This window comes from Galeopterus variegatus, unplaced genomic scaffold (assembly GCF_000696425.1).
Source record: "Galeopterus variegatus unplaced genomic scaffold, G_variegatus-3.0.2 Scaffold2145, whole genome shotgun sequence".
NCBI classification, from domain to species: Eukaryota; Metazoa; Chordata; class Mammalia; order Dermoptera; family Cynocephalidae; genus Galeopterus; species Galeopterus variegatus.
This window is the reverse complement of record NW_007728256.1, coordinates 302,747-319,964: the sequence shown is the minus strand read 5'-3', so window position 1 is coordinate 319,964 and position 17,218 is coordinate 302,747. Positions and strand designations below refer to the sequence as shown.

The window sequence follows — 17,218 nt, the reverse complement described above, 5'->3', positions numbered from 1 at the left end:
GCTACAGAAAAACTCCCCTTCCCCGCAAGAGCTGATTGGTAAACATTTTTCAGGATATCACTGGGTCCTGGACTTAACCTCCCTGAGCCCCAGCTTCCTCATCTGTGAATGGGGCACAGCAGCTGCCAAGCAGCAAGCACCTCATCTCCATCTTCCCAGGGGCTGTTTTGTTGAGTGTTCCTGTGCCTGTGAGGGCAACACTATTATCATCCAGGTTTTACACAAGTGGAAGCCGGCACTCAAAGGGGAGCTTGGCTGCCAGAGTGAAACTTTGGGGACTCGGATTTGCACCCAGTTTAAATCTGCATCGCCCCAAAGCCCATGCTCTCAACCATGGGCACCTGCTCTGGCGGGGCGACCAGATGCCTCATCCGTCCCCTAGCAGCCGTGAGTGCCAGGAGGGCTGGCAGCATCCTCCATACTGTGGAGGGCCTGGAGCCTGGGACAGTGCCCGGGACCCAGTGGGATGTTTGGCGTGGGTGTTCATGGAGCGGGCGGCTGGAAGCGTCACCTGCTGTGGGTTTGTCTGCCACTTCCTCATGCACACAAGCAGACACTCCTGTCCACCGACTGTGTGCGAAGCCCTGGGCTGCAGCCTGGGAGGCTTCAGTGATGACGCTGCTCTGTGTCCTGATCTTGCCCTCGCAGCAGATAAGCCTTGACTGCTATAGAGGAGGCTGGTGGGAGGGGGGATGAGGTGCTGAGTGGTCAGGGCAGGGAGAGGCCTCTTGCACCTGCCACACTGACCAACTCTGTTGCTACCCTAGTGGCCTGAGTGAAACAGGTGACAAATGGCAGGGGGACCAGTTACAGCCCACAGAACTCCCTCCAAGGCCAGGAGGGATCTGACATCCAGAACCTTCCAAAAGGAGAGAGGGTCCTTAGCTGATTTGGAATGGGACAAGAACCATGATGACAGTAATGATGTCCACGTAAGTGTGAGGGACAGGTTGGTCTCACTTGGCAGGTCTCAGTCCCGCCCTGTGTGATGATCTCTTTTCACAGAGGGGTCCTCTGTCATCCGCATCTGCGGTCCAGGACTCTGAGCCCAGAGAAGGCCACAGCTGGCAGTGGCTCTGCTGGCTTTCAGAGTAATTCTGCTCCTCGCCAGGCTGAATGGCTGGGAATAATACCCGGCCCCGGGGAAGATGGGCGCTGGGCAAGCCTGTGGAGTCCTGAGTCCTCCCTCCCAGCTGGGGCTGGGCAGGAAGAGGACGTCAGCTCCCCTCAGCGTCCACACCAAGCAGCCCGCACACTAAGGGCCCCACTCCAACCCTGTATTTGCAGAGTTAAGTTTGTGATAATCCTGCTGATAACAGAACACGTAACCCCAGGGGACCAGACCTGGCTCCATCTGGGTGCCGGCGGGAACGGGGAGTCCTCTTCAGCTCCACCCTTCCTGGGTTTGGTTCTGAAGCGCCCATCTCCAGGAGGCAGAGCCAGCGCCGCGGGATGCACCTGCTTGGCCCATGCCCTCCTCTGCCACTGCCCGTCCTGGCTTGGTCTTGTTCCCAGGGCGACCCCAGCTGGCCGAGGGTCTGCTCTGATTTGTCCGTCACGCTGCGCCTTGGGTTGGAGTCAGGGGTCTGACTCAGGTTCTGGATGTTGATGTGCAACTTGACAGGTTCTTTCAACAAGAGTCATGAGTAATAAGCTCTGTCTGTATCTAAAACAATCTTCATTCCACTCTCACGCTTCCCACTGTTAAGGGTGTGGGTTTCAAGGCTGACTATTATGTTCGAAGCTCTGTGCTTCAGAGATAGCCTTCCACTGTTGAGTAGCATCTACAGTTGCCGAAAAGACACCTGCCGTCAGTCCAAGCTTGACTTCAAGTAGTCTCCCCCTCTCTGTGCCCAGCCCCCAGCGTCTGCACTGACCCCAGTGTTTTCTAGGAAGGGATTGTATTTATTTATCCTGCTTGCTGTTCATTGTGCATCTGCACACTCTGAGAGATCATAACTGACCATCTTTAATTCTGGAAAATTCTCTGCTGTTATCTTTTTAAATATTGCTTCTCCCTCATTCTGCTTAGTATCTCCTCAGCCTTCTGTTGGACACAGGGTGGGGGTTCCCATCCAGCCATCTCTGTGTTTGTGTCCCCTGCCTCCCTCCTGGCTCCTCTGTCCCTGGCACGTGGGACATTGAAAGAGTGCAGATTACTTAGTCCCTCTGGCTTAAGTTTCCCATCCGTGGAGAAAAGAGATTTGTTTGTGAGTTTTACTGTCTTCACTGTTTTTCAGTGCACGGTTCGGTGGAGTTTAGTACTTTTGCATTGTACATCAGATCTCCAGAACTTTTTCTTTTTGCAAAACTGAAACTCAGTACCCAACAGACAAGTCACCGTTCCCCCTCCCCCAGCCCCTGGCAGTGCCATCCTGCTTCCTGTTCCTGTGAACTTGACCTCAGATAATTGGAATCATAACGCATTTGTCCTTTTGTGTCTGGCTCATTCCACTGAGCATAATGTCCTCCAGGTCCATCCATGCTGCAGCACATGTCAGAATTTCCTTCCTTTTTAAGGCTGAGTAATACTCTGTTAAATGCATGGACCACGTTCGTTTACCCATCGTTGGTCGATGGACACTCGGTGCTTCCACTTCTAGGCTAGTGTGGGTGGTGCTGCTAGGAACGTGGGGTTCAGACACCTCTTCAGGACCTGCTTTCAATGCTGGTGGATATTTACCTAGAAGTGGGATTGCTGGATCGTATGGCAGCTCTGTGCTTCATGTTTGAGGAGCCACCAGCCTGTTAGCACCGCGGCTGCTCCATCTCACACCCCACCTACTGTGCGCAAGTGTTCCCGTTTCTCCGTGTCCTTGCCAACATTTGTTATTTTCTGTTTTGCTTTGCTTTCGTTGTGGAAGTACTAACCATCATAATGGGTGTGAGGCGATATTGTTTTGAAAGTGACAAGTGACGGTGAGCATCTTTTCATGTGTTTGCTGTCCATTCGATACTATCTCTGAGGAAATGTCTACTCGAGCTCTTTGCCCATCTTTTAATCAAGTTATTTGTGTTGTTGTTGTCGTCAAGCTGTAGGAGTTCTTTGTACGTTCTGAATGTAAACCCCTGATCGGATACGTGATTTGTCAATATTTTCTCCCATTCTGTCGGCTGCCTTTTCACTCCGTTGTGTCCCTTGTTCATGAAAGCGTCCACGGTTGACGCGTTGTGTTTGATATACATCCATCCATCTGTGTATTTTTGCTTTTGTTTTCTGTGCTTTTGGTGTCATCACCAAGAAAAATGGTTGCCATTTCTAATTCCACTGTATTTTCTTCTAGAGGTTTTACAGGGATGGATCTTAAAATTAGGTCTTTATTCCATCTCTCCTTAATTTCTGGATGTGGTGTGAGGTAAGGGTCCAGCTTCATTCTTTTGAACGTGGATGTCCAGTTTCCAGCGTCACATGTTGGAGAGTGTCCTTTCCTCACAGAGTGATCGTGGCACCCAAACTGAAGATGACTTAAACGTAAAAACCGGGGTGTATTTCTGGGCTCTCTGTTCTCTTCCATTGTTCTGGTTCTCTGTCTTTACGCCATGTCCACACTGATTTAACTACTGTTGTTTTATAATATGTCTTAAAGTCAGGAAGTGTGAGTCCTCCAACTTTGTTCTTTTTCAGAACTGTCCTGCTATTTGGGGTTCCTTGATATTCCATATAAATTTTAGGATGAATTAATTCTATTTCTGCAAAAACCATGCCGTTGGGATTTTGACAGGGATTGCATTGACTCTGTGGATGGCTTTGGGTGGTATGAACGTCTTAACACCGTTTTTTCCAAACCGTGAATGTGGGACATCTCTCCATTTATTTGTGTCTTCTGTAATCCTCTCAGCAGTGTTTCGTAGTTTTCAGCACACATGGCTTTCACCTCCTTGGTTAGGCTTATTCCTGAGTATTTTATTCTTTGCTTCTGTAAATAGGATCGTTTTCTCAATTTCCTTTTTGGATAGTTCACTGCTAATGTGTAGAAATGCAACTGATTTTTGCGTGTTGACTTTATATTCTGCAACTTTACTGAATTCGTGGATTAGTTCTAACAGGTTTTTGTGTAATCCTTATGGTGAGGAAGGGTTTAAACAAAACCCGGTTTAAGGCCCTCCCGTGACCTTGTGTGCTGGGTTCTGGCGACTGTGTGCTGGGTTCTGTGCTTTCCTTAAGCTAGCCACTCTCAGGCCCTGTCCTCAGCCCACTACTTAGATGAGGGCGTCGAGGCCGAGTGAGGCCGAGCCCTGTGGGCAGCTGGGAGGTGCCGTTCCCGCCTGGAGCCCATGTTCCTGACATCCTCAGTCTCGGCCTCTCCTCTCCTTACCAGTCCCTGCTTGGAAGAAATGAGGACCTCCCCCAACTCCGCTGCTTCAGTGGAGAAACATGCAAGACGTCTGGAGAACCAGTGGCTCTGTGAGCGTGCACAGGCCCGGGACCCCCGAACTCCCCCACTTTGCCGGGAGGTGGAGGACTATCTGCAGCTGCCTGCCCCTTCGTTCAGGGATTGTTTCTTCAGCACCTGCTGTGGGCTGGGCTATGCACAGTGGGGTCCTGGATGCAGTTGCCTTGGCCTCACTGAGCTGCTGGGAGCGAAGATGGGGTAGCCCCATCCCACCCATTAGCTCCCACCCTCTCACTTAGCTGGGTGAAGAGTGTGTGTCTGAACAGTAACCTGCAGTCATGGGGCTGTTAATGGGTGCTTCTTAAAAATTATTTTTCCCGATTCGAAATGAGATTGGCTTTTAGTCCCAAGCTCCTCCGTAGGCGCTAAAATTAGAGCCCCGTTGACAAGGCAGCCTTTGTCAGGGCCTACGGCTTGCACCAGGGAAGCAGGGAAATGTCAACAGTACATTTTCTGTGTCAATTTTGAGTTTTTCGAGAGGCCTGGGCAAATGGCAACTCCGAGTGCATTTGAGCTGCTTCAAGCTTTTGGAATCCAGCCCCTCGGTGACAATGTGACTAAGTGTCAGGTTTACAAGGAGCCGGTTCCGGGAGGGGAGCGGCTTCTGCCCCCCGTGCAGACATCCCCTCTGCGAGAGCTGTGCAGGGCAGCCCCCTGCTCCAAGCAGCGATGGGACCAGCCCATGGCACTCTGGGAGCTCTGGATTCACTGAGCTGCACGTCCCTTCCGTGAGCTCGGTGGCCGGTGGTCCGGGGGCCAGGCTCTCAGGCCTTACCGTGGGCATACTGTAGGCTCGAGGATCTGCCTGAAGACGGGAAGTGGGTGCCAGCTTCTGGGCGTTTACATGGCGTGCCCCCGAACCAAATGTGTGGGGAAAGTCACACCCTGCTGTGGCCTCCACACGGTGCCTCTCGGAGCCTCAGTTTCTGCAGCCACCGTAGGCACTGTTTAGAGGTGTCCCCAGCCCCCAGGGGCTGTGAAGGGAAGCAGAGTGTGTAAAGAGCTTAGTTACGGACACGTGGTAAATGGTGCTGTCATTTCTGTGGGTGTTGTGGTCCCTTGTCCCTGCCACCCAGCTCTCATGCAAGTGGCTTTCGTGGCCAAATGTCCGATGTCAAGACCCTTCCGGCCCCCATGCAGGCCTTTCTCTCTGGCCACCTGCTGAGTCTGAGACCGCAGCCCTGGGCCACGGCGAACACCACGCCAGCTCGCAGCCCAGCTCCAGCCCTCCCGGGTGGGGTCCTGGCTTCCCAGCACTTTGCCCGCCCAGAGCCTGGCTGTGCTTCTGGCCGAGTCCTTCTGAGCCTCGCAGCCTGGGGATAGAGGCTGTGTCTGTCTTCAGATGCCAGTGCCTGACCAAGGCTGACCGGACAGGCAGGGGACTGGCTTCCAGAATGACAGACTCAGTGCTCAGCTGTTTCCCTCTCAGTGCCTCTGTCCCCACTGAGTGCAGCTGGGGTGGCTCAGGGCTGTGACGCTGACTTCCCACCAACTCCCCATGGAGGAGTCGCAGCAGATAAAGCCAGGGCTCCTGACCCCACAGACAAGAACTTGAGGCCAAAAGGAGGCTAAGAGGTCACCATGGTGGACCCTCCCTCTCCCTGAGCAATCTCATCTTGAGATCCTTACCTTGGTTACATCTGCAGAGATCCTATTTCCAAATAAAGCCACATTCACAGGTTCTAGGGATTAGGACATGGACATACCTTTTGGGGGGCACCATTAGGTCTGGTGAGTGGTGCCCAGGCTGGACCTGGGTTGTCTGAGCCGGCCATGTCTGAGCTGTGACCTCGTCCTCCAGGTCCGGGCCATAAGGCTGTCCTTTGTGGGGGAGATGGGCTGGGAGCTGCACATCCCCAGGACTTCCTGCGTGCCTGTGTACCGGGCTGTGATGGCAGCGGGTGCCAAGCACGGTCTCATCAACGCGGGCTACCGTGCCATCGACTCCCTGAGCATTGAGAAAGGTGAGTGCAGGTGTGGACGGCACTGGGGGCCACCTGAGCCACCTGAGGCAGAGAAGCTGTGACCCTCCCATCACCGCCTCCTTCTCTTCCCGCTAAGATTCCCTCTTTCCCTGATGCTGCCCATTTCCCCAAACCTCCTCGTGGCCCACAAACCAGGTCTTCCGCAGGGCCCCAGAGATGGTGTTGGGGTCACCCACAGCTACACAGAGCTGAACTCAGAGGTGAGGCGCCCCTGCCAGCATGGGGGGTCAGGGCCACAGCTGGATTTGAATTCAGAACCTTGGTTTCCCTGAGAGCTCTGAAGGATGTCAGAGCAGAGAGGGGTGCCGGAGGTTCCGGTGAGGCCTTCTTATCCTGCAGAAGGACAGAGCCTTGGAGTGGTGTCGGGCAGCTCCAGGAATGCGGCCCAGGCCCCCTTACCAGCTCCTCCCCAACACCCCAGCCTGACATGCAGAGGGCTGGGAAGTTTCCCCAGGAAACCTTTGGAGTCCAGGATGCCCCTTCCTCCTTGGGTTGCTCAGGTCACTAAGCAGTTCTGTGGGTGGGGACTTGGGACTGGAGCTGAGTGGTCTGGGTGGCATCCACGTGTGTCTTCTAAAGGGCTTGCTGCCCACCCTTAGCTGGGCACTGACCCCGTAGTCTGTCCCTCCCCCAGGCTATCGGCACTGGCATGCTGACCTGCGGTCGGATGACAGCCCCCTGGAGGCGGGCTTGGCTTTCACCTGCAAGCTCAGGTCCGCTGTGCCCTTCCTGGGGCGTGAGGCCCTGGAGAAGCAGCGGGCCACAGGCCTCCGCCGCCGCCTCGTGTGCTTCACCGTGGGGGAGTGAGTATCCTGCCGTCCCAGGCCCGCCCAGAAGCCGCTGCCCCAGCCACAGTCGGCAGGTGCTTCCTGCACCCCCAACAAAGCTCCCCGGTACCAACACTTCCCACGTGCCAGCCCCCCTCTCCAGAATGCCCACAGCAGCCTGCTACAGATGAGGAAACCGAGGCCTGAGAGACACGCCATCTGGCCAAGTCCCACACTGTTAAAGGCGGAGCTGGGATTCAACCAGGCCAGTCTGGCTCCAGAGCTGAGGTTGCAACTCAGACCCCTCCAGGGCCAAAACTGAGTCAGGGGCCGGGTATGGGTCACTGTAGAGAAGGCACACCCCGCTCAAGCAGAGATGTAGAAGGGGAAGGTGCTGCCGAGCCACGACAGCCCCTCTGAGGGTGGTCCGGGCGAGCATGTTGGGAGGTGAGCCCTGCCTTGGACACAGCCCCCCGGTCACTGCACCGCAGCCTCCTATCCTGCTCCTGTTCAATACTCCCATAGCCCTGGGATGGGGGTGGGAAGCCTGGCTCGGGCTGCCCTCCCCACTTACAAATGGAGACACAGGGTGCTGGGGACTCACGCCCCTCACAGGCAGAGGTGGAAGGAGAGACCCCTCCTGGGGACCCCATCCCTGCGATCTCCCTCCAAGGGGTGGCTCTGAGCGGGTGGCTGGCGTCAGATGCAAGCGCTCCCTGAACCCCCGGGCAAGTTTGGATGCGGAGCTTGGGTTCCACGTGGCTGTCAGAGTTGCTATGAGACGCTAATTCCGTGCTGGCGTCAAAGGACTGCCAATGGTACAGGAGCGAGATGTCTTGGGGCTGTGTGGACGTGCAGCTGACAGCCAGCCCCACCGGGACCTCTTCCCCAGAACTCTAGAGCCTTCAAAGCGAGTGGCAAGCATGACGAGGGGACGGCAGGGGACGGGAGCAGAGCTGCGGTTGCCCTCGTCCTGAGGCTTCTCTTGGGGGCTCGTCCACATCCCTGGGAGCAGCTCAGCTCTGCTGAGGGGGCCCCTGCAGGCAGAGCAGGGGTCTACGGAGCCCCTCTGCCCACCTGGCCCTGCCATTCTGACCCCTCGCAAAGCACCCGTGACCTGATGTCTGGCTCAGGGAATGGCCTTGGACGACCCCTGTCACTGCCTGCTCTGTGCAGGGGGCTCTGCCAGGCTGTGGGATAATTGTCAACACTGTGGCTCTTGGCCATCCTACCCCCAAAGGGCGACTCAGACGAGTGCTGGTGTGAGGTCGCAGAGGACGGCCCCATGCTCGGCTCTGGGATGCTGGGCGAGTTGGGGAGCCCCTCTGAGACTCAGTTTCCTCACGTGGAGAATGAGGGTAGCGCCTCCCCTGTGGGACTGCGGTGAGAACAAAGGGGACAAGGAGGTGCTGGTCCATCTGATGGTGCAGGCCAGGGAGGTGGCCGAGCCCTGCCCGGGCTCTTTCCATGTAGTGCAGGCTTCACACAGCTCTCGCCACGAGAGCCAGTCATGGGGGGAACGTCTACAGATGGCACCGGAATGTTGTCCCCGGGTGCTGACATTCCTGGGATTTCAGTCTACATTTTTCTTTGTATTCCTATTTTGAATGTTCAAAAGTTTTACATATGTTGTGTGTCATGAAGAAACGGCCGCTTCATGAAGCGCGCATCCCACCGCACGCAGAGCTGCCCAGCGGAGCAAGGCGGGCTGCGGCGGTGTCGCATCTGCCCCGCCCAGCAGGGAAGCCGAAAGCCACAGCCGCAGCTGCGCCTCTTCCGAATATAGGGCGCTTGCTTCTAGAAACGCCAAGGGCAGACCCCAGTTTGGGTGTTTTCTGTTCATTGATTGATTCACTCACAGCTTGTGCCTGGTGTCCCGGGCCAGGGGCTCAGCGGAGCCCAGCCCAGCCCAGCCCTGCTGCCGGCAGCCGGGGTGGCCTCACTCTTGGTGCTGCTATCTCGGTGCCCACCAGCGCGGCTCCGAGGGCAGCTGTCTCTATGGCTTCTTCCAGGAAAGTGCCCATGTTTGGCCTGGAGGCCATCTGGAGGGACGGCCAGGTGGTGGGCCACGTCCGGAGGGCTGACTTCGGGTTCACCATCGACAAGACCATCGCCTATGGCTATATCCGTGACCCCAGCGGAGAGCCGGTGAGTCCCCTTCCCTGACCCTGCTACGGGCAGCCCCAGTCCCTCCCCAGGTCCACACAGCACCCTGCACCACACCCCGAGCATGCTGGGCCGCAGGGAGGGGGGAGAGGGAGACAGGAGGGAGCCTGGCCATGGCTCCCGGCAGAGTCGCAGCTGTTTCTCTGTTCTCTTTCGGAAAGATTCTGACTTTGACAGCTCCAGGTTTCTTCTCAGAATGAGGCACAGGGCCGAGGCTGAAACCCCCTGGCTCCTGAAGCCAGACACCCAAACCATGATCCACTGACCACCCTTCGCCAAGGGTGGGCCCCAGGGTGACCAGAGACCTGGACTCTGCCCAAGACCCCTTCTTTCACCCCCTCCTCCCCCTCCTTCCTCTCCTTCTGCACCCCAGACATTCCTTGACCCCAGTCAACTCTACACTCACCAAGTGACCCAGGCCCCAGGCTGCCCCAGACAGAGCTGGCAAGGCCTAGGTGCAACCCAGGAGCTTGTGGTTGGGTCAAATCCCAGGACAGCCCTGGACATGACTGGCAGCCTCCCCACAAGGGGAAGGGGCAGCCGCTGGGGGAGGGGTGAGCAGGGTTATGTCTTTCCACCAGAGGCAGCTACGGAGGCAGATCTGCCATTTGCTCCAAGCTTGAGTGAGGCCACCTGTCCCCCTGCCCCAGCTCCAGGCCCAGAAATGCTGGCCTGGCCACATCACCTTCCAGCCTGAGCTCCCGATAGTTCATACCCTAGACTCTGCAGTTCACACCCCAGACTCTGCAGTTCACACCCCAGACTCTGTAGTTCATGCCCCAGACTCCACGGTTCATGCCCCAGACTCCACAGTTCATGCCCCAGACTCCACAGTTCATGCCCCAGACTCCACAGTTCATGCCCCAGAGTCAACATTCATACCCCAGACTCCAGAGGGAGGGAGGGAGGGAGGCCTTGGAGAAGAAGGTTGGAATGAGTCAGCCCAGCCCAGCAGGAGCTGCCAAGGGAAGTGCTGGGCAAGGCTGCTGTCCTGCAGGCCATGAGGAGGGGTGGCAGCTGGTGAGGCGGAGCCCTGCCATGGAGCTAGGAGACTCAGGCACAGGCTTGACATCACCAGCGTTTGGGGCTCTGCCTTTACTCGCTCTGTGACTTTGGACAAGGGGCTTCCCTATGAACCTTGGTTTCCTCCTCTATGAGATGGGGACAGACTCCCACCTACGTCACGAGACTGTGTACAGGTCACCGCTCAGAGTGGGGACTTAATAAGCCGCAGAAGGCATGGCCAGCTGGGCCTTCCCTGACACTGGGGACAATGGAGCCCTGCGTCCCAGCCATAGCGGGGCCGGTCTGCTCTGGACTGGGGTGCGGTAGAGGGGAGTGGAGGCTCGGCGGCCACCTCTTTCAGAGAACGAGGACACTTGCCTTTCCTGCTGAGTCAGGGATGGGTTGTCACCGACGTGACCAAGGAAGCAGAGCTTCCGTGTTACCCAGATTGGCAGTGCAAGGCACTCAGGCACTGCCAAAGGAGGGCCAGGCCACCAAGGCCGGCTCGTGAGGGTGTCAGTGCCATCCCTTCCCACCGCCTCGGTCAGGGCCACCCGGTGCAGTTACACCATGGCAATGGGCAAAGCTACAGATGGATTCCCCACCGCCCCCAGAGCTGAGCGTTGAACATTTTCCAGCACACCGGGGGATGGAAAACAGGTCTCTTCATGAGACTGAGAACGTGCCCCTTGAAAAGGAAGGCTCTGGAGGTGGAGGCAGGATGTCGGGCCTCACAGGTATTTATTTATAAGCAAGGACCGTGTCCCCACTCGAAGCGACCCCCTCTAGGAGGTGCCTGCCTTTAGACAGCTGAAGACCACCAGTTACCTGTGCTACCTGCCTGCAGGCCCGCAGGGGCACGCACACAGCTCGGAAGCGTGGCCTAGAGGCCTGTCACTCCTAAAGCTGCAGTCACATAAAAAGCCTTGTTTGTTTTCCTTTTTTTCATCCAGTCCTGAGCTGCCAGGAGTGGGAGGAGGCCCTCTAACTCCCAGAGCAGAGCCCAGGACACCCTCCCCGTGGGCCTGGCCCTGGGTTTAGGCACCGCACGGGGAGAACAGGGTCCCGAGTGCTGGGCTGCCCTCCCCTGCAGCCTCAGCAGAGTGCCCAGACACATCAGCCCTGCCTGGCTGGCCATGACGCTCCCTCCTCCTGCCTCAGGAGCAGCTGCTCCCGGGCTGACCGGCTCCCTCGGGCGTGTGGGGAAGGCCGAGCCACGGTGTGGGTGGGGAGGGTGCGGTGGCCAAGCTGTCTTTAATCGCCACTACTCCAGCTGCCGCACTTGCCCAGGTTCCAGGGAAACAGTCCGTGTTTCTGTTCCCTGCTCTGTTCCCAGGGGTCTGGGATGCCTGGGCAGGAGCTGTGATGTCCTGTGCAGAGGCCTTATGGCGGCCAGACCTTGGCTTCACCGGGCCCCAGATGCTCTAGTCCAACTCAGGGGCACATGGACATGAAATCTACCTGCTCTGGGGGCAACACTTTGATTCAGATTAGGAGCCTGTGACACAGGGATGGGTTTGGCCACAGGGCAGGAAGCAAGGCCACGACCCCCCTGACCCCAGAGAAGCAGGCAGGTGTCAATGCAGCTCCCACCCAGTGACGAGTGACCCTCATCCCCTCCTCTGCTCCTAGGTCTCGCTGGACTTTGTGAAGAGTGGGGACTACGCCCTAGAGAGGATGGGGGTGACCTATGCTGCCCAGGCCCACCTGAGGTCACCCTTCGACCCGGACAATAAGAGGGTGAAGGGAATCTACTGAGAGGGCCTGTGGACCCTGGACCCTGGACCCTGGACCCTGGACCCTGGACCCTGGACCCTGGACCCTGGCCAACACTTGGGCCTTCCCCATCCTTAGTCTAGGCCTGGTCCTGCTAAAGCCCCCAAACCAGATATGGACAGAGAGAGTGGAAAGAGGGCCAAGATGGCCCGTCCTGTGGCCACTGACAAAAGAGTGGTCTCTCATCCATCCTCAGTCCTCCCCAAAACAAACCTGTAAATGTCTTGGGCTGAGAGATCATGCCTCATCATTAGTAAATACTGGATAAGCCTGCACAAAAGCAGGAAGGCAAACAGTCTTCACCCTTTATTTTGAGTTGAAGAGCCATGTGGCCACATCTAGACTCAACTGGCACTGTCTGCCCGGGTGCAGCATGGAGGACAGTGGGCGTGTGCGGAACAGTGCTGTGCGAGACCAGGGCCGTGCTGCAGGCTGAGCTTGGGGAGGGGGCGGGGCGGGGAGCTGGAAAGCTCTTGCCTTGACCTCCCGTTCCTAGGCAGGAAAGCCTTCTGAGAGTTACCAGCCTGCGGAACAGCTTCCCTCTCTCACCCGTGCAGAGGCACCAGCTCCTGCCTCAGTTTCCCTGCAAGCCCCTCACTCACCAGGTCCGAGGAATAGGGGCTTGCTACTGGGTAAAACCCCAACAGAATCCTCCATTCTGGGTGACCTCTGTACTTGCTGTTGATTAGGACACAGTCCTCCCATGTCTTCCCCTCGCCCGGCCCCTTGGGGAGAACCCTGTCTTAGGCTCTGTCCTGTGCACGGCCGTGGGATGGGTGACTCCCCCGCACCCGTCTCCTGCCCGTCAGAACTCTTGCACACCTGCTGTGTGTCAGGGTAACCCTGCCTCTCCTGCCTGGGATGGGTGTCCATCATTGTCCCTCCTGTGTGTCCAGACCCCTCCCTCTTCACCCTGTGCCCTGGGTCCAGAAGGCAGGACTTCATTGCCCACTGGGCTGACGAGGAGCCGGGCCAGCCCCAGCAAAGGTGCACCACATGGTCTTGCCAGGCAGGCCCTGCAGTCTGGGGAGAGCAGGTGGCAGGTGCTCAGGGGACATGGCGAGTCAGGTTCCCACAGACCCACACGGAAGCGGGGAGGTACTTTGGGTGCAGGTGGCCTTTCGCAGGCTCTGGCTGCCTCTGGATGTTCACACACCACGCAGCGCTGTGGACTGAGATGGAGTGGGCCAGGCTAATGAAGTCCAAGCCGCAGGAGGTGTTTTGGTTGCGGATGGCCTTTGAAGAGTGGATCTGGCCCCTGAGTCCAGGGAGAGGCTGTGGGGTGGGGGACCTCTGGCTTTCACACAGTTCGGGCTGAAGGGACACCTGCAGCCACCGCTGGCCCCCAGGCAGGCCTGGCTCCCAGATGAGAGGGCTTCATGGGGGCTGACGGGCCCCATGGAGACAGAGGAGGAGAGGAGGGCGGCGGCCCCCCAGGTGGGCCTGGCCCGCTTCCCCCGGGTCTGAGGTTTGGCCACAGAGCCCTAGATTAAGCCAGTGACCACATTCATCTCCTGGCCTGTCCTTGGGGGAAGTTTGAAGACGAGGGAGGTCCGAGCCCAGGTTCCAGTCCAGGCACAGCTCACAGCTGCAGCTGCGGGCGAACTCCAGACATTCCTCTGTTTGCAGCGTTCTGTCCTCAGCCCCTCCGGAAGGGCGCGGGTCACTGACGTGAGAGCAGCTGCTGCGATTTGCCTGCCAGGCTCACCTGTCCCATCCGGGGTGGCGCAGGGAGGTCCCCGCAGTGCCGTGGCCCCCAGCCTGCTGCCCTGACCGACTACAGAGGACCCACTACCCCTTCCCTCAGAGCTTGTGGACCGGAGCCAGATCCTTCTCATCACCAGTCTAGAGACACCCTGATTTCTATCTATTTTTAAAGATTTGTCTGGAAAAAACAAGCACCATGACCCTCACGGTGGCTGAGTACTGCCTCTCAGGACTTCTGGGCAAATTGCTTGAGGGCACTGGACTTGTGGAGGGCAGAGCTCAGCTGGAGAGGGGGGTGGAAGACTGGGTGTCCTCAGTGCAGCCTGCATGCGGTCTGCATCCCTGCGCTCACAGGCTCCTGGCCACCCCTGATGGTCCTGTTTAAAACAGCCCCCTCCAGCACCCCATCTCTGCTGATCTGCGTTCCCTGCACTTCACCCCTACCCGTGTGTTTGGCTCCCGGTCCCACCCCAGGGCCTGCAGCAGGACCTGGTTCCCACGGGCACTTGATTACTATTTTATGCCAGATGAAGGAGAGGCGACATGAGGGGACAGAGACCAGGACCAGGGGGGCTGAGGGAGCGGAGGGCTGCCTGGGGGCGATGGTGATGGCCCTGGGTCCAGGGTCCCTACAGGCTTCTGTGAACGAGCAGTGTGCTTGGGGGTGGCTTCTAGACCCCACTGAAGTCAGGATCTGGGGGGACCAAGATGCAGCCCGTCTGAAGTTCAGAAACAGAATGAGGGCCTCCGGTTCCGGTCGAGAATCTTCCACTGAAAGTCCCCAGGTCCCCATTAGGAATCTTGCCCCAGGTCCCCATTAGGAATCTTGCCCCAGGTCCCCATTAGGAATCTTGCGGGACAGCAGAAGTTCCTCGCCTGGGGTTCACGGACACAGGGCCCCCCTCCATGGGAAAGCCTCCGGGAAGGCAGGGGAATGTGGGAGGCGGGGGCTGGGGAGACAGGAGAGAATGGGCGTCCTGGGGGCTCAGCTGCTATTCTCAGTGTATTCGAAAGGGCGTGACCTCGCCCCGCCTGGGCTCAGGGCCCGCTTTGTTTTCACCTGCGATGGGGCAGAGAGGAGGAGGGTGGGAGGGACCAAGCAGCCCCGGGGTGGGAGCCAGGGACAGAGCGAGGTCTTTTGACACTTGAGGAAGCCAGTGCATCTCTGTCCCAGGCCTATTCTCTACTCGGGCATTTGGAAGCCCATAGGGGAATTTTTGGTGGTCACGATGGCTGGGGGGGAGTGCCGGGGTAGAGAGGCTGGACCTTCTGCATCATGAGGGATGATCCTTAGCCACAAAGACTGTTTCTGCTCAAGATGCCCCGTGGATAATCCCAGTACCCCTGCAGCTGTCCAGACAGCTTCTGTCCGGAGTTGGCCGTGGTCGGCCTGCTGAGCCCTTCTCGGAGGAGGCTCAGAGCTGTGAGCATGTATGTGGGGACCTGGTCCCCCACCAAGCTCGCTGAGCTGATGCTGTCTGGGACCCTGCCCCGGGCATCAGCACCCTGGAGAGCTGTCTGTGAGAATGGAAATGTGCTGCACCTGCACCGTCCACTACCGTAGCCACAGGCCACATGCAGCTACTGAGCCCTGAAATGTGGCGAGTGTGACCAAGAGACCGAATATTCCATCTTATATCATTTTAATTAATTTAAAATTAAGCTTAAAGAGCCACATGAGGCTAGTGGAGAGGCTACTAGCCAGTGCAGTCCTGGAGCATCCTGGGACCGGCGCGGGCAGACATACCTGCCCTGGCTGGAGCTGGTGGCTGGGGGACACCCCCACACTCACTGCCAAGGCCCTCTCAACACTGATCTGGTGTGAGCACACCTCACCTGGGACCCTGGGCCCTTCATAGCTGATGGGTCGTGTCACCCTAGCAGCCCCCACCCCCTGGGAGGCTGGGAGACCCAGAGAGGGAGAGCAACTTACTCTGGGCCACACAGCACAGGCAGGACTGGGAACCTGGGCAGCTGGACTCACGCCCTGGGCTCCTCCTGCCACTCCAATAATTCAGACGATGGGCGAGCCTGAGCGTCCCTGTGGCTTGGAGCATGCAGGAGGGACTTGGCCAAGACAGCACCTCACCCTGTCAGGTAACAAGGATGTCCCCCACATCTCCTTGTCTGATCCCCACAGAGGCCCACAGGGGGTTTCCTGTTTCATAAATAAGGAAATGGAGTTGAGAGCCCAGACAGCGTCAGACAGACCTGGGGTCACTTCTGGGATCCAAGGCTCCCTCTGGGTGCTCCTGACACCTAACATTAGGGCTCTAAGCCTTGGTTTCCTCATCTGTAGATGGGGACAGGAACAGCGTGCCTACCTAGGTTTGTCGCAGCTGGTAGGGAACCAGCTGCGCAGGGACAGCACCTCACACCCACGTTGAACCACGGTAATCAGGAGCGGGTGTGGCTGGGGCTGGCCACGGGGGAGCGCGGGAGGGAGTGGAGTGCGGGGGTGAGCGTGTCACTGTGATGGCGGGAGGCTCTGGAGCTGGGTGTGATTCCCTCGCCTGTGAGACCGGCATGCCTCAAGTGCCGCTCGGGTGTCTGGTCGGGCTTGCTCGGTGACCCAGGAGTCTCCCTTGCACCCTCTCCCAGAGATCCAGGTTGCCCAGGACCCTTCTCTGGACTGGCAGTCAGGCACGATCAGAGGGAAGGGGTCTTCTTGGGCTACAAGACCATGGGCCGAGGCCGGACCCATCCCCGCAAGGAAGGACATCGCCTCTACCTGTCACCAAGGCTGTAAAGAGGATGGAGCCGGCTCTCAGGGCCTGGCATTTCAGTGATGACACCCTGTGACTTACGGGCTGCGAGAGCCATGACTTATAGTCGCGGTGCAGAGCATCTGCGCCTGTTAGCTCCCTTCTGTGATGAAGAGCCCGTGGAGGAGAGGCCGCCACTCAGCTGCTGCCAGTGGGCAAGGGGGACTCGAAGGCCCATCCATCACCCACTCTCTCCCTAGACATTGCAGCATTTTGCTGAACTGGCTGAACAAACCGAGTCGTTACTCCCTCCTGAAGTCATCAAAGAGCTGCACTTATCCTTAAAGGGGAGGCAGCTCGGGGGTGGGGGGGAGGGAGGAAACTGAGGTAGGCTGCAGCTTCACCACGGGGCAGAGTGCCCGGCACCACCCCTGGCACAGAGGGGCTCAGAACAGGTTTTCCTCTCATGGAAGCAACGGCCACCAAACCCCACGTGTGGCATTATCATGTCATTGATCTGTACAGCATTAGCCCCATTTTACAGATGAGAAAAGTGAGGTTCAGGTAGGCAAACTGGCCCACCCTGGTCACACCTCCACTAGGCAGTTGAAGCAGACTTTGAAAGTGGGTCTGTCCGGAGCCCAATCTACCCACCGCTGGGTTCCGCCACCAGGAGAAGCAACCTGGCACTAATAATCCCATTTCCCCATGGA

At 57.9% G+C, this 17,218-nt stretch overlaps 1 protein-coding gene across 1 annotated transcript; it reads left to right on the top strand.

Annotated features, from left to right (window-relative positions):
• Positions 1-333: 333 nt before the first annotated feature.
• On the top strand, positions 334-12,116 carry SARDH (sarcosine dehydrogenase). The gene is made up of 7 exons (XM_008580685.1): positions 334-475; positions 4,166-4,223; positions 4,320-4,455; positions 6,196-6,358; positions 7,014-7,182; positions 9,159-9,294; positions 11,950-12,116. The coding sequence occupies exons 1-7, from the start codon at positions 334-336 to the stop codon at positions 12,073-12,075; spliced, it is 930 nt and encodes a 309-aa protein (XP_008578907.1). The 3' UTR covers positions 12,076-12,116.
• Positions 12,117-17,218: the final 5,102 nt, after the last annotated feature.

Bases quoted from the DNA above. Each gene is read 5' to 3' on its own strand.
- SARDH (XM_008580685.1), top strand. From the start codon at position 334: ATGGGCACCTGCTCTGGCGGGGCGACCAGATGCCTCATCCGTCCCCTA. The intron at 6,359-7,013 runs GTGAGTGCAGGT...TCCCTCCCCCAG, and splicing joins CTCCCTGAGCATTGAGAAAG to GCTATCGGCACTGGCATGCT. The intron at 7,183-9,158 runs GTGAGTATCCTG...GGCTTCTTCCAG, and splicing joins GTGTGCTTCACCGTGGGGGA to GAAAGTGCCCATGTTTGGCC.